The sequence below is a fragment of the Nematolebias whitei genome, chromosome 6 (assembly GCF_014905685.2).
Source record: "Nematolebias whitei isolate Nwh7 chromosome 6, NemWhi1, whole genome shotgun sequence".
NCBI classification, from domain to species: Eukaryota; Metazoa; Chordata; class Actinopteri; order Cyprinodontiformes; family Rivulidae; genus Nematolebias; species Nematolebias whitei.
In genome coordinates, this window is record NC_056503.1 from 34,222,268 (window position 1) to 34,238,410 (window position 16,143).

A 16,143-nucleotide genomic window follows, 5' to 3' on the forward strand; every position below is an offset into this window, starting at 1 on the left:
TATATATATATATATATATATATATATATATATATATATATATATTTATATATATATATATATATATATATATATATCACCGATGCTGCAGCATAATTGAGCAGTGATAAATGTTTGCAGTGAAGTGCAGCATTATGTAGTTATAGTGTAAATGAACTGGAGTGTCTTGGGTTATCTTGGGTTAGGGTACAGCGGCCTGCAGTGCTGTCTGTCAGAGTAAAGGGGTGGGAGGGTCCATGGTTTAAAGACTTCATAGACTTTATGCACTGAGATTAACATGCTTGGTTTTTATCTACTTGTTGTTTTGTTGTTAAAAATTGACTAATAAAGTCCAACAAATGTGTGTTTTTAATTATATTTGTCCATCATTTTTGGCTACAACGTAGTTTAAGCACTATCAGAACCCAGAACTGAACACAGACCAGGAGACAAGAGTAAAAAAATGTAAGTGAGTTAATTTACATGTTTCTGGAAAGGCAAAGAACCAGGAGATGTGCAAAGAACAACCACAGATATATACATGTAGCACAATCACATGGCTGATGAGACATAAAAAACAAAGCTTTGGATTTACTGAACACTGCTAATAAACTATGAAACTTCTTACGGTACATTTGATAAATCTAGTTGTTCTTGTGTTTCGGAAGGAGGAATCGGTTGAGCAGAGCACAAACATTTTGTCAGACAAAAATCACTCTAATTGCAAACTATTTTCTCTGTTCAATTAATCACAGGATTTTATTGCTTTTAACCAATGTTAACCCAGAATCAGAGGTGAGGAGGAAGAAAATATCAGAAATGCTCCTCCCTCGTTATGATCACCCGACATGACCAAATGGATCTTGGCAATCTTGTGAGTTATGGCAGGCAATAATTGTCCAGACAGAGCAGAAATGTTCACCAGTTGAGGCAGTGGAGTTGTAGGACTCATCATTTGTTTGACTAAAGTCTCATGGATGAGGCTTTGGTCTGCACCAGAGTCAACTAAAGTTTGAATAGAGAAATTAATATTTTTAAAACAGATTGTGGTATGAAGCAAAAAGTGAGGGCCTGGAAAAAAAAAAAAGCATATCCCCAGACTCATTGATGGGCTTGTCCTTTTGATAATAACAGGCAGGAAAACATAAGTGACCATACTTGCCACAATACAAACATCCACTGGCTTTAATATGCTGTTGACATTCCTTAGGCATCAAGCAAACTTGTAACTAAATGGGTTCTGGGTCCAGTAGATCTATGGGTATTGGATGTCTGAGCAGAGGGGCGAGTCGTCTGGAAACGTTGAAAGTAAGAGGCTCATGGAACTTATAGTTTTGTTCTTGAAGTCTTTCTTTCTGGTGATTCTCAATCTGAATGGCCCACTCAATGGCTTCATTGAGATCTTTGGAGTCTTCTCAGGAGGCTTGTTGGTCCTTAACAGAGTTAAAGAGGAAATTAATAAACAATGTCTTGAGCACCAAACAATTCACTCTGGCTTCCTCCACAACAATGGAGATGTGATTGGAATGATTCACCACTGAATATGTACCTTGACAACGAGTAAGTAACAAGTTGGCAGCATCTTCCTCATGGAGAGTGTGGTCAAAGTCCCATCTCTGTTGAGCCATGTGTCCCTACAGCTATAAACAGTGGTAACTTCATGAGATTCTATATAAATAAAATTATTTCAATCAGGGATAAAATTCAAACCATCCTTCCTACTGTTGCCCGTGATTCACTATCAGATGAGGCAAGTTTAGAAATGCCACTAAAACCTGAATTATGTTTGATTTATTTTTGTCCTGTTGAGATCTCTTAATTGTCAAAAATAATAGCGCCATACAATCCATCAACATGCCTGCTAGATTGTTGTTTAAATCATATCTATTTGATATATTCCAGTTTGTAAATGTAAAAAATGGAATATTCTTCATAAACCAAAGTTAGTCATGAAGTTCCTCAGGGTTCAGTGCTTGGACCAAGTGCTTGTGCTCCACTTAGAGGGCTATGGTAGATTAGTTGTGTCAGGAAGGGCATCCGGTGTAAAAAACAATTTTCAGATCTGTGTGCATCTTAGTTTCTTGTGATGACTCTGATGAAGAGAGCAACCAAAAAAAAAAAAAAAAAAAAAAAAAAGGTGACAGAACATAGTTTTTGACTTTGAACATAGTTTTTGACTTTTATTGTCTAATTCATTAATGTTACACATTTACACATTCTGGCATCTTAATGTCAACTTGTGCCTTACTAATGTGGCAGAAACTTTGATAATATTAATAACATATGCCTTCATAGAGTTTACATTCATTGCTCTTTTTTGCTAATGCCAAATTTTATTTTTCTCAAACAGCTTTAGCTGTGGCTAGTAACTGAACATCAATGCTACTCGTTATCTGAACTCATGTAGTATACTGTTTACCCACAGTCCTAAACTTGCTTTTACTTATCAAGGTGAGAACCTGTTTGTTTATTTATTTATTTAAAATTTAAACAGGTAAATATAAAAATAAAAAAAATCTGGCCTGGCTCAGCATCATTGCTGTTTTACAGCAGGTTCCTGTTCTGCAGAACATAAAATACCACACAGATATCCAGCATCACATCACAAATAGACACACAGATGTTCCACATTACAAAATACAAGAATAGCAGCATTTACATGGCGGACACCTAACAATGATTGCAAAGAAGATGTGAAACAGATGACATGCATGAGTCTTCTTAAAAAGTGCCAATGTTGAGATGGACCTTCTACATTGTGGAATGCCATTCCATGCTTTAGTATAAACATAGAGAAATTATCTCACGGTAATTTTAATTTAATTCAATTAATTTTATTTATATAATGCCCATTCACAGCAAAGTTGTCTCAGGGCACTTTACAGAAACATTCACGTGCATAGAAAAGTTTATTAGTAAAGTTTTCTTTCTAAGGAAACCAGCAGACTCGTTGAATCTTCACTTTGTCATAATCTCCAAGCATGAGCAAGAACAATGGCAACAGTGGAAAGGAAAATCTCTCTTTTAACAGGAAAAATCCTCCAGCAGAACCAGGCTCAGGACAAGCAGCCATCTGCTTTGACCAGTTGGGTTTGAGAGGAACAGGAAGGAGAGACAAACAAACACAGAATGGCAGGTCCAGATTTAGGTCCAAGTGTACCTGAAAGACAAAAGCACGTCAAGGATATAAAAAAATAATTACAAATACAAAACAGGTTGAGCAGAGTAAGTAAAGACAGTAGCAGAGTGAAGAAATGTGGTCAGTTTGTCATCCAGCAGTCTAAGCCTATAGCAACATAACTAAGGGATAGCTCAGGAAACCCAAGCCAACCATAACTATCTGATTTATCAAAAAGGAAAATCTTAAGTCCAGTCTTAAAACTGGACAATGTGTCAGTCTCATAGACAAAACTGGAAGTCTGTTCCACAAGAGAGGAGCCTGATAACTGAAAGCTCTGCCTCTCATTCTGCTTTTTAAGCACAATCATTGAAAGTTAAGCTAACTTAAAAAAAAAAAACCCAAAAAAACACTCTGGTTATGAGCTTTTACATTATTTTGTTTACCATCAATAAGTACATGGATTATTACTGTTAATGTGTCATTCTGTTTTTCTAAAAAAAAAAAAAAAAATCCCCAAATATACATACATAGTAGAGGCTGACAGTCTAAGCAGTGACACTTCAGCCTTTCCAGAGCATTTGTTGTCTTTAAATTAAAACCTAACAAATTGCAATACAAAGCACGGAGCAATTTTCTATTTTCAACATGGCAGCAATGAGCAAAAAGTCAATGGAGTAGTTCCAACATCAGCTGCCATATTGCAATAAACTTAGACCAGAACTGTGACAAAATAGTGACTGTGATATTTTGTCTATGCTATATAAAGTGTGGTTGTTCAAGAATGCTTGTTATATTGATTCATTGAATTTATTTGTTAAAGTAAATCAGACATATATTATGAAACACATATTTACAATTCACCAAGCACAACTATAGAACGCCTCCCTCTTACGTTAAGCAGTGTACAAGTCTTGTGCCTTAAGGGAAATAAATTAATGTCCATGACGAAAGACTGAATCTTAAGAGTTGTGTGTTCATCTGATTGTGACAATGTATTAGAAACATGCAAACAGCTGCTTTACTATATTTGAGTGCTCTCTGTGTGAACACAGTTACTGGCTGTGAACTAATGGGAAAATTTAACATGCCCAATTTGTCTAAAGAAGGTGACATTATGATTGGGGGGATTTTTCCAATTTTTAACAAAGAGGTCCCCAGCACTGCTACATTTGAGAGCAAACCTAATGACGTCAAGTGTGCACTGTAAGTTTGTTTATGTCTCTGACATGTTTTGGATGCTTTTCATTTTACTTTATGAATTTTATATTGATTGCACATCTATATTACAGCATTGCCGCTTTCTTAAAATGTCTGGTAAAACTGTAACTTCCCCAGGTTTGATCTACGAGCTTTTCGATGGACTCAAGTGATGATATTTGCAATTGAAGAAATCAACAAAGATACTAGACTCCTTCCTAACATATCCCTTGGCTACAGAATCCTCAACTCATGTTCATCTCCTACTAATACTTTACGAGCTGCATTAACACTTGCCAACCCACCAAAAGAAATAGAAAAAACTTTGGGTTGTCCTCCATCTTTATCTGCTGTAATCGGAGAAGCAGGATCATCTCAGTCCTTGGCTGTTGCTGGAACTCTGGGACCATTTCAAATGCCAATAGTAAGAGGAAAAAAAATGTTTCAGGCACTTTTTTGTTATACATCACTTCTGCAGATATTGTTTCATTATAATAACTTTGTTTGTTTCTAGGTAAGTTACTTCTCAACATGTGCTTGTCTTAGTAATAGAGCTAAGTATCCTACTTTTTTCCGGACAATCCCAAGTGACTACTTCCAGGCGAAAGCTTTGGCATCACTCGTCAAACATTTTGGCTGGGAATGGATTGGAACTGTTCACTCAGACAATGATTATGGAAGAAATGGCATTTTGGCTTTTACAGAGGAGGTTAAACAGTTTGGTGTTTGCATTGCCTTTGTCGGGACAGTTCTGCGTACATACCCTTTGGAAAAAATCGTAAAAGTTGTGGAGATGATTAAACAATCAACAGTCAAAGTCATTCTTGCTTTTACGCCTGAGGGGGATTTTTCTCCTTTAATGAAAGAGGTCTTAAAACAAAATATTACTGAAATACAATGGCTTGCTAGTGAGGCTTGGATAACTGCACCTCAGCCATCCACCTCTGAAATGTACCAGGCTTTTGGTGGAGCTCTGGGATTTGTGGTGCAGAAGATGGCTATTCCAAATCTGAATCCATTTCTCACTAATATTAGCCCATATACAGATCCAAGTGCAGCTTTTGTAAAGGATTTCTGGGAAATAATTGTTGGCTGTAAACCAGTTTCACCAGGTTTTGACACAAATACTGAAAAAACAAAGGCAACATGTACAGGCAATGAGACATTAATGAATTCTCAGGATGCATTTTTTAATGTCACAGAGCTCAGAGTGTCATATAATGTGTATAAAGCTGTTTATGCTATAGCACATGCCCTTCACCAGCTGGTATTCTGCAAACCAGTGGGAGAAAAAGCAATGAGGCCTTGTGTGAATATATCTGACATTCAACCCAAAGAGGTGAGAAATTGAAAAAAAATCAACAGTATTTCCAGTTGTCTGAAAAATGCCACAACCTTTGGACAGTTTAAACAGTGATATATGTAAAAAAATAATAATAATAAAACATTTTTCACAGGTCACTTATCACCTGAAAAGTGTCTACTTCATTAATCAGTTTGGGGATTATGTGTCTTTTGATGAGAATGGTGACCCTCCTGCTTCCTATGATATCATTAACTGGCAGCTGAAAAATGGGCAGGTGCAACATGTGACACTGGGTCATTTTGCATCTGCTGAAAATGGTGACTATAAACTCAGCATACAAGAGGACATGATAGTTTGGAGGAGTGGCATAACTGTAACTAGATTTTTTTACACATGCTATTTATTACAATATGTATCCCTATATATATATAAAAAAAATCATGAATGTATTAAACTGACATAGTGACAATCATTTTTCTTTAGGCCCCTACATCTGTGTGCTCTAATGTTTGTCCAAAAGGAAAGAGAAAGGCTCAAATCAAAGGAAAGCCCACATGCTGCTTTGACTGTATTCCTTGTGCAGATGGAACTATAGCCAACTCAACAGGTAGAGCAGCATAAATTTGACATGTGCATCATGCAGTGTTGGGAACATGTATAATTTATTTTAATGTATTGGGTGTTAAATGTACACTAAGTTTTAGACAAATGTTAATGGTCAAAATTGTAAATTTTTAAATACATTAATTTTATATGTAAACAATATAACTTTTTTTTTTTTTCAACAGGTGCAGCAGACTGCACACCATGTTCACTTGAATACTGGTCCAATGAGAGAAAAGATGAATGTATTCGTAAGGAAACTGAGTTTTTGACATACCATGAGCCAATGGGAATAGTTCTCACTGCTTTATCACTATTTGGGGCCTCCCTGTCTCTAGCCACATTGGCTATTTTTATCCACTGGAGAGAAACTCCTGTAATCAAGGCCAGCAACTCTGAACTGAGCTGCTTCCTGTTGTTTTCTCTTTTCCTTTGCTTTCTCTGCCCTCTCACTTTTATTGGCAGACCAACAGTCTGGACATGCATGCTGCGCCACACAGCATTTGGTGTGACATTTGCACTTTGCATTTCCTGTGTCTTGGGAAAAACGATTGTTGTTGTAACTGCTTTCAAAGCCACACATCCAAGCAGCACAATTGCAGGAAAGTTTGGTCCTGCACAGCAAAGAATCATTGTATGCTCCTGTACTTTGATTCAAATAGTAATATGTATATTGTGGCTGAAGTTCAACCCTCCTTTCCCAGATAAGGTTTTCAGATATGGCAACAAGAAGATAGTTCTTGAATGTAACACAGGCTCTGAGGCTGCCTTTTACGCAGTGCTGGGATACATCGGGCTCCTCGCTGTAATATGTTTGGTCCTCGCATTTCTAGTAAGAAAGTTGCCAGATAACTTCAATGAAGCCAAATTGATCACATTCAGCATGTTGATATTCTGTGCTGTGTGGGTCACTTTTGTCCCAGCTTATGTTAGCTCTCCTGGAAAGTTCACTGTTGCTGTGGAGATATTTGCAATTTTGTCTTCAGCGTTTGGCCTATTAATTTGCATATTTGCTCCTAAATGTTACATAATATTGATAATGCCAGAGCAAAACACCAGGAGGCATGTCATGGGAAAAATTTAGTCCAATAAAACATGATTACTGTATGTCAATTATGACCTCATGGTTTAGGACACACAAGTAAGTTAGTATATTGTTAAAAATATCTTTAAAACTGTTAATGATGTTTAACTTGTGATCTGACAATGCACGTTTAATGCGCGAACACAGTAAATGTACACACAAAGTTTAATTCTGTTGGATAGCATCCATGACCGTCTAAAACAAATATTTTTAATTGATGCCCATTGTACAAACCGATAAAACATAATTTCATTATTTTCTTTTTTCCTTGCTTGTTTTCCTGCATTATAAAAGTTTTTTGGGCAGTACAGTGGCTCAGTTGGCAACAACTGGTCAAATGCTTCCTATCATTTTTATGCAGATAACACTAATATTTATTGCTGCTCATCCTCACTTCTTCAGGCTACATGACACTTTTAATGTTATTCAGTCTCATCTTCTAAAACAAAATGGTTTAAACGCTGATAAAATCAAGCTCATGGCATTTTCTCACAAAACAGAGCTATCAGGTTGCATCACATCAATTGTAACCACACAGGGAAAACCTATAGAGCTGGTCTCAGATTACAAATACTTGGGATATTTTCTTGATTTGAAGCTATCATTTAAAGCTGGCATTGCTAATGTGGCTACTAAACTCAAACTGAAGCTGGATTTTTATTTTAGAAATAAATCATGTTTTTCAATTAGAGTAATAAACAGATTATTAGCTGCTAATGTCATGCCGTTACTGGATTATGATGATGTAAATGAGTGTACATGTATGGTGGTGTACATGAATATCCCATCCAAATATCTGCAGTCCTTAGAAACTGTTTACCATAGTCCAACAATGTTCAGCAGGTCATCTGGACGTTTTTTTTTTTTTTCTGAGACGTTCTGTCCTTCATCCAAAGGACCTCTTCAGTCCAAGGAGCCACAAACAAACTGGAGTCCAACAAATACCACACTCCCATAGTGGGAAAAAAAAAGTTTGCTGGTGATAAGATGATTTCTGAGGCCCACCCTCTCCCCCATCAACTCATCTGAGACATCCATCCATCCATCCATTTTCTTTACCCGCTTATTTCATTTTGGGTCACGGGGGTCGCTGGTGCCCATGTCCAGCAATCACTGTGCGAGGGGCGGGGTACACCCTGGACGGGTCGCAAGTCCATCACAGGGCCACATAGAGACAAACGAGACAAACAAACATTCACTCTCTCACTCACACCTAGGGACAATTCAGAGTTACCAATCAGCCTAGCATACATGTTTTTGGACTGTGGCAGGAAACCGGAGTACCCGGAGAAAACCCACGCATGCACGGAGAGAACATGCAAACTCCACCCAGAAATCCCCTGGACCGGGGTTTGAACCAAGGACCTGCTCGCTGAGAGGCAGCAGCCCTACCAGTTGTGCCACCGTGCTGCCTCATCTGAGACAGTCATACCAAAATGGTTCTAAACACCAAAAGTTATGCTCAGTCCAGGTACAAATCCAACAATGTTCAGTCAGGTCATCTGGATGGTTTATTATTTTTTTTCTGAGATGTTTCATTCTTCATCAAAAGGACTTCTTGAGTCCGAGGAGCCTCAAATTAACTGGAGTGCCACAAATACTACACTCCCATAGTTGAAAAAACAAAACAAACAAACAACAACAAAAAAAAAAAACTCTTTGCTGGTGATAAGATGGCTGGGCAAGCCCCAGAAACCATCTTACCACCAGCAAACTGTTTTTTTTTTTTTTTTCAGAGTAGTCCCTCGATATTTTGCGATTCGATTTTTGTGAACTCACTCTTTCATGGGTTTTCAACGTAAAACTGTACACAAGACGGGATTGGCTGATTGATGGAAGTCGACCAACCAGAGCAAACTGGCAATCGGAAGTACCAGGACATTTATTGGTGGCCTGGCCCGCTTATTGATCACCGCAGTGCTACCTCATTTTTCTATCTGAGGCTGTCTGTCACAGCAGAGCAGAGACACACAACAGGTGTGCACATAACCTGTTGTGTGTCTGCTTTATATATTTTCATCTTCTTTCAGCTTTTCCCTCTTCAGGGGTCACCACAGCAAGTCATCCTCTTCCATCTCACTCTGTCCTCTGCATCATCTACTACCTCCAATATCCTCTCTAACTGCATCCATATATCTCATCTTTGTCTTTTTCCTGGCAGCTGCATTTCTAACATCCTTCTACCAGTATACCCACTGTCCCTCCTCTTGACATGTCCAAACCATCTCTATATGGCCTTTCTAACTTTATCTCCCAGTTGTTCAACATGTGCTGTACCTCTGATGATCTCATTCCTAATCTTTTCCATCCTTGCCACTCCTAAGGAGAACCTCAACATCTTCATTTCTGCTCTTCCAGTTCTTTTTCCTGTCTTTTTGTCAGTGCCACTGTCTCCAGACCATACAATATAGCTGGTCTCACTACTGTCTTGCAAACGTTTCCTTTGACATTTGCTGACACATTTTTTGTCACAAATCACCCCTGAAACTTTTCGCCATCCATTCCATCCTGCTTAGACCCTCTTTTTCACTTCATTGCCACATTCCCCATTTTCCTGGACAGTGGATCCCAAGTACTTGAAGTCCTACACCATTGTGACCTCTGCTCCTTGTAGCCTCACTGTTCCACCGGCCTCCCTCTCATTCACACACATGTAGCACAGCTGACTTTGATTTCTCGTCTTTCAAGTGCATACCTCCACCTCTCCAAGTTCTTTTCCACTTGTTCCCTGTTCTCACCACATAGCTCAATGTCATCTGCAAACATCATAGTCCACAGGGATTCCTTCCTGACCTCATCTGTTAGTCGGTCCATCACCAGAGCAAACAAGAAGGGACTCAGAGTCAATCCTTGATGCAACCCCACCTCCACCTGTCACTCCTACAGCACATCTCACCACTGTCCCGCTGTCCTCATCCATGCCCTGTACCAGTCAAATATACTTCTCTGCCACTCCAGATTTCCTCATGCAATACCACACCTCCTCCCTTGGCACCCTGTCATATGCTTTTTCTAAATCCACAAAGACACAATGGAGTTCTTTCTGACCCTCTCTGGACTTCTCCATCAGCATTCTCAAAGCAAAGATGGCAACTGTGGTGCACTTTCTTGGCAAAAAACCTTACTGCTGCTCACAGTCACCTCTCGTCTAAGACTTGCTTAAATGGGCACCAGCACACTTCTTCTACATTCCTTAGGCATTTTCTCACCCTCAAATATGCCATTAAATATTTGAGTCAAAACCTCACTGATATATATATGTGTGTGTGTGTGGGGGGGGGGGGGGGGTAACTGACCGTATTTCTTCACTCTGATGTTGTCTTTACATATGCTCCTCTAGCTGTTTTGTATTTCTTTTCTTGACGTGTTTTTCTGTCTAGGTTCCAATAGGGGGTACACCTGCACCCACATCTGGACCTGCCATTGTGTTCGTTTGTTTCTCCGTCCTGTCCTCTCAAACCCAAACGGTCATAGCAGATGACTGCTTGTCCTGAGCATGGTTCTGCTGAAGGTTTCTTCCTGTTAAAAGGGAGTTTTTCCTTTCCACTGCCGCCTTTGTGTTTGCTCAGAATGGGAGACTGCAACAAAGTGAAGATTCAACAAGTCTGCTGGATTCCTTTGAAAGTGTTTACTAATTTTATTTTGTATGTATGTGGAAGTTTTTGTACAGTGTCCGGAGATAATATCTGTTGTGATTTGGTACTATATAAATAAACTGAATTGAAATGAACAGATACTTTGGACACTTAAACTATGTGATGGGTCAGTGTTTTGGTAAATGTAATGACTTTGTGGATGAATTCTCCATATCTAAATTTGCACATCAGTGACATTTATTGTTTTGCTAGTTCAGTTTCTTTTCCCTATTGTGCAGATCATTGTAGTTTGAGACTGATTTGCCTCGAGGGATATGTCTGTTTCAGACTGAAATGTTATTATAAGAGCTCCTCACTAAATTCTATTTGGCAAGGCATCACAGACATGCAAAAATATAATCGTCTTTTTCTATGCGTTTTTTACATTAGGACTGTTTTTGGTTGTGAGCTGTTAGGCAAATTTAACATGCCAAGTGTATTTAAACAAGGTGATATAATGATTGGGGGGATTTTTCCAGTTTTTAACAAAGAGTTAGGCATCACTTCTACATTTGAAAGCGAGCCTCCTGGAGTGGTCTGTGCAGGGTATAATGTTTTTTTGTGGATTTTTATACTTATGCATGTTTGATCAAATATATATATAGCATATGTTTTTAAATTTAGTAATCTGTATTTTTCTTTAATTTCTGATTCATTTTAGATTTGATCTGCGAGCTTTTCGGTGGACCCAAGTGATGATATTTGCAATTGAAGAAATCAACAGTGATCCTACTCTCCTTACAAACATATCTCTTGGTTATAAGATTCTTGACTCTTGTGCATCTCCTACTAATACGTTGCGTGCTGCACTAACCCTGGCTAGTCAGCCAAATGAGATCAAATCAGCGTCTTTTAGTCTTCCAGCCTTATCTGCTCTTGTAGCAGAGTCAGGATCATCTCAGTCCCTTGCTATTGCTGCAACTCTCGGACCATTTAAAATACCAATAGTAGGATATTTTATGAAAATGATTTTTACAAATGAAAATATGTAATATTTTATTGCAGTTTTTAAAAACATCTGTTTTATTGATTCTTCATAGGTAAGTTATTTCTCAACATGTGCCTGCCTCAGTAATAAAGCAAAGTATCCAACCTTTTTTCGAACAATCCCAAGTGACTATTTCCAGGCAAAAGCTCTAGCAGCGCTCATCAAACATTTTGGCTGGGAGTGGATTGGAGTCATACAGTCTGATAATGATTATGGACAAAATGGCATCATGGCTTTCACAGAGGAGGTTAAAAAGTTTGGAGTTTGTATTGCTTTTGTTGGGACCGTTTTGCGTACATACACTTTAGAAAAAATTCTGAAAGTTGTGGAAATGATCAAACAATCAACAGTCAAGGTCATTCTTGCTTTTACGCCTGAGGGAGACTTTTATCCACTGATGAAAGAAATCTTGAAACAGAATGTTACAGGGATCCAGTGGATTGCAAGTGAAGCATGGGTAACAGCTACTCGACCCTCCACACCTGAAATGTACCAGGCTTTTGGTGGAGCTCTGGGATTCGTGGTGCAGAAGATGGCTATTCCAAATCTGAATCCATTTCTCACTAATATTAGCCCATATGCAGATCCAAGTGCAGCTTTTGTAAAGGATTTCTGGGAAATAATTGTTGGCTGTAAATCGGTTTCACTGGGTAATGACACCAATACTGACAAAACAAAGAAAATGTGCACAGGCAATGAGACATTAATGGATTCTCAGGATACATTTTTTAATGTCACAGAGCTCAGAGTGTCATATAATGTGTATAAAGCTGTTTATGCTATAGCACATGCCCTTCACCAGCTGGTATTCTGCAAACCAGCAGGGGAAAAAGCATTGAGGCCTTGTGTGAATATATCTGACATTCAACCCAAAGAGGTGAGTGAGGTACATCAAAACAACAAAAAATTCAATTGTCTGCCGTTAAACATGGTGGTAGTTTTTACATGTACTGCATTTTTTTTTTCCATTTTGCACAGGTCACTTATCACCTGAAAAGAGTCTACTTCAAAAATCAGTTTGGGGATTATGTGTCTTTTGATGAGAATGGTGACCCTCCTGCTTCCTATGATATCATTAACTGGCAGCTGAAAAATAAGCAGGTGCAACATGTGACGCTGGGTCATTTAGCATCTGTTGAAAACGGTGCCTATAAACTCAGCATACAAGAGGACAAGATAGTTTGGAGGAGTGGAAAAACTGTAACTAAACAATTAAAAAAATACAACACTTTTTAACTTGTCTGTTTGTAACTACAATTTTTGTTTTGTCAAACTACGAGACGTATAACATGGCACATTATTCTGACATACTTTATTTGTTTTTCCTTCAGGTTCCCAAGTCTGTGTGCTCCAATGTTTGCACAAAAGGAACAAGGAAAGCTCAAGTCAAAGGAAAACACATGTGCTGTTTTGATTGTATTCCATGTACAGATGGAACTATAGCCAACTCAACAGGTAGACACAAATGAAATTATAATTTTTTTACCATGTAGTACAGTACTGCAAACATATGCAGCCCTAGTGTCATACACATTCCATATACCAGGGGCCACCAACCTTTGTGAGACCTAAAGCTACTTCAGTGGGACCGAGTGCTACTTGTTTGATACAAACATAATTTTGCATAGCTCACTTTTAATGATAAGTTTACATATATGTGCAAATATGATTGCCTGCTCTCATCTTAATGTTAAGGACTCCTCACAATAATTATCAAAAATTATTTACCATGACAGATGATCAGTTATTATTGATTAATAGTGATTAGAACTCTCAATCGAGAACTCGAGTTCTCAGTTTAAATCCCTTTTGGGACTCTTCTGTGTTTCTAAATTGCCCCTAGCTGTGACTGGGTGTGCGGGTGGTTGTCTCTTTGTCTGTCCCTGTGATAGAATGGAGGCTTGTCCAGTTTGTCCAAAAGGCAGCTGAGAAAGGCTCCAGCCCCCACCCCGCCCTATATAGGAACAAGATGAATGGATGATTTACCATTGCAGAAAACAATTTAAACATGAAATATCATTTATTTTATTTCAGTCTCTCAATCAGTAATAACGTTCAAAATTCAGTGTGCATTTACTATAGTATTTTTAAATGAATCATCAACTGTACTGATGAGATCTGCAACATTTTTAACTGATTATCAATTGTGTTACTCTTTTTTAAACAAATATTGTTTCATGTTTTTCATCATTGCTTCTCTGAAGACCTCTCTATCTGAAAATGCCTCATGAAGAACGACTACTGTTTGCTCAAAGCTGCCTCTCCCTCTGACATTTTTCTACTGTCATGCTGCCAGGCAGGCAGTTAGCATAAAAACTAAAGTGTTAGCTGGTCAAGTGTCGATCCACATTGTGGCGTTTTGCAGTAGCTACAGTCGTCCCCAATATGAGCCACATGCAAATTCGTCTTTCACAACCGTTTAAAAAACTCTTCCTCCCTATCATTCTGAATATAATATGTTTTCCTCATTTTTCTGCCATTTTCCATGAGGTAAAAAAAAATAGCTACGCTGCTCGCAGAGATTGCGGTGCGTCTGCACAATTCTGACCTTTGATCCCAGACAAAACTGTTAAGCAGGACATGTAAAACAATTCACTTTAAAAGTTTTTATTGGTTATTCCAATATCAAATTTACATCCATGCAAATATTATTACTTACATTTACAAACATATGAATAATGATCATTTTTAGGCGGTGCTCCTTGAAGCTGAATGCTATTTTTATTTTTTTTAATGACCCATGAGCGACTCACGTGTCCCTGTGAGCAACCAGGTGCCCATGGGCACACTGTTGGTGACCCCTGCCATGTACACATATACAGTAATATATATATATATATATTTTAAAATGTATTCAAAATGTTGTAATTTTATTTAAAAGAGTATAATTTAGGTAAACATCTACAAGTTATGTACACATTTCCTCAACAGGTGCAGCAGACTGCACACCATGTCCACTTGAATACTGGTCCAATGAGAGAAAAGATGAATGTATTCGTAAGGAAACTGAGTTTCTGACATACCATGAGCCAATGGGAATAGTTCTCACTGCTTTATCACTGTTTGGGGCCTCCCTGTCTTTAGCCACATTGGCTATTTTTATCCACTGGAGAGAAACTCCTGTAATCAAGGCCAGCAACTCTGAACTGAGCTGCTTCCTGTTGTTTTCTCTTTTCCTTTGCTTTCTCTGCCCTCTCACTTTTATTGGCAGACCAACAGTCTGGACATGCATGCTGCGCCACACAGCATTTGGTGTGACATTTGCACTTTGCATTTCCTGTGTCTTGGGAAAAACAATTGTTGTTGTAACTGCTTTCAAAGCCACACACCCGAGCAACAAAGTTGGAAAGTTTGGTCCTGCACAGCAAAGAATCATTGTATGCTCTTGTACTTTGATTCAAATAGTAATATGTATATTGTGGCTGAAGTTCAACCCTCCTTTCCCAGATAAGGTTTTCAGATATGGCAACAAGAAGATAGTCCTTAAATGTAACACAGGCTCTGAGGCTGCCTTTTACGCAGTGCTGGGATACATCGGGCTCCTCGCTGTAATATGTTTGGTCCTCGCATTTCTAGTAAGAAAGTTGCCAGATAACTTCAATGAAGCCAAATTGATCACATTCAGCATGTTGATATTCTGTGCTGTGTGGGTCACTTTCATTCCAGCATATGTTAGCACGCCTAGAAAGTTCACTGTTGCTGTGGAAATATTTGCAATTTTGTCTTCAGCGTTTGGCCTATTAATTAGCATATTTGCTCCTAAATGTTACATAATATTGATAACGCCAGAGCAAAACACCAGGAGGCATGTCATGGGAATAAATGCTTAGAAAAGTATGATTTTAATGTAAAGCATTTTTAATTGTCTTATTTTTTTTATTTTTTTATATTTGTTCTAAATGATTGTATTCTATTAAAAGGAGCAAAATCTAGAAAATGTAATATAAATGTTGTTTTAACTAAAATAAGTAACTAAAATATTTCCATTTTCTTGTACCATTACAGTTTCACAAATATCTTGTTACTGTGTTTGTGTGCACATGAGCTTTGATTAACAATTATGTTTTATCCAACTGACTGACTTGTCTCACATTCTTATTTTGTTTGTTTGCATTTTGAAATGTGTCCTACAGTCATTGTTATTGCACTGTCCTTTAAGAATTGTAGATGCAACTGGGGGTGCTTGGCATCGCGCCCCTATCGCGCGGCCCCCTGGTGGGGTGTGCCCTT

General features: G+C 38.2%; 2 protein-coding genes across 2 annotated transcripts; both read left to right on the forward strand.

Annotated features, from left to right (window-relative positions):
* The first annotated feature begins 4,166 nt into the window (after positions 1–4,166).
* Positions 4,167–7,290, forward strand: LOC119411286 (extracellular calcium-sensing receptor-like). The gene is made up of 6 exons (XM_037678223.1): positions 4,167–4,303; positions 4,436–4,721; positions 4,812–5,636; positions 5,755–5,976; positions 6,087–6,210; positions 6,392–7,290. The coding sequence occupies exons 1-6, from the start codon at positions 4,170–4,172 to the stop codon at positions 7,288–7,290; spliced, it is 2,490 nt and encodes an 829-aa protein (XP_037534151.1). The 5' UTR covers positions 4,167–4,169.
* A 4,062-nt stretch (positions 7,291–11,352) lies between these two features.
* LOC119410907 (extracellular calcium-sensing receptor-like) lies at positions 11,353–15,743 on the forward strand. The gene is made up of 6 exons (XM_037677830.1): positions 11,353–11,471; positions 11,587–11,872; positions 11,966–12,790; positions 12,892–13,113; positions 13,245–13,368; positions 14,845–15,743. The coding sequence occupies exons 1-6, from the start codon at positions 11,353–11,355 to the stop codon at positions 15,741–15,743; spliced, it is 2,475 nt and encodes an 824-aa protein (XP_037533758.1).
* Positions 15,744–16,143: the final 400 nt, after the last annotated feature.

Coding starts and splice junctions, on each gene's coding strand:
- LOC119411286 (XM_037678223.1), top strand. CDS start 4,170: ATGGGAAAATTTAACATGCCCAATTTGTCTAAAGAAGGTGACATTATG. Junction 4,304..4,435: donor AATGACGTCAAGTGTGCACT/GTAAGTTTGTTT, acceptor TAACTTCCCCAG/GTTTGATCTACGAGCTTTTC. Junction 5,637..5,754: donor CTGACATTCAACCCAAAGAG/GTGAGAAATTGA, acceptor CATTTTTCACAG/GTCACTTATCACCTGAAAAG.
- LOC119410907 (XM_037677830.1), top strand. CDS start 11,353: ATGCCAAGTGTATTTAAACAAGGTGATATAATGATTGGGGGGATTTTT. Junction 12,791..12,891: donor CTGACATTCAACCCAAAGAG/GTGAGTGAGGTA, acceptor CATTTTGCACAG/GTCACTTATCACCTGAAAAG. Junction 13,369..14,844: donor AACTATAGCCAACTCAACAG/GTAGACACAAAT, acceptor TTTCCTCAACAG/GTGCAGCAGACTGCACACCA.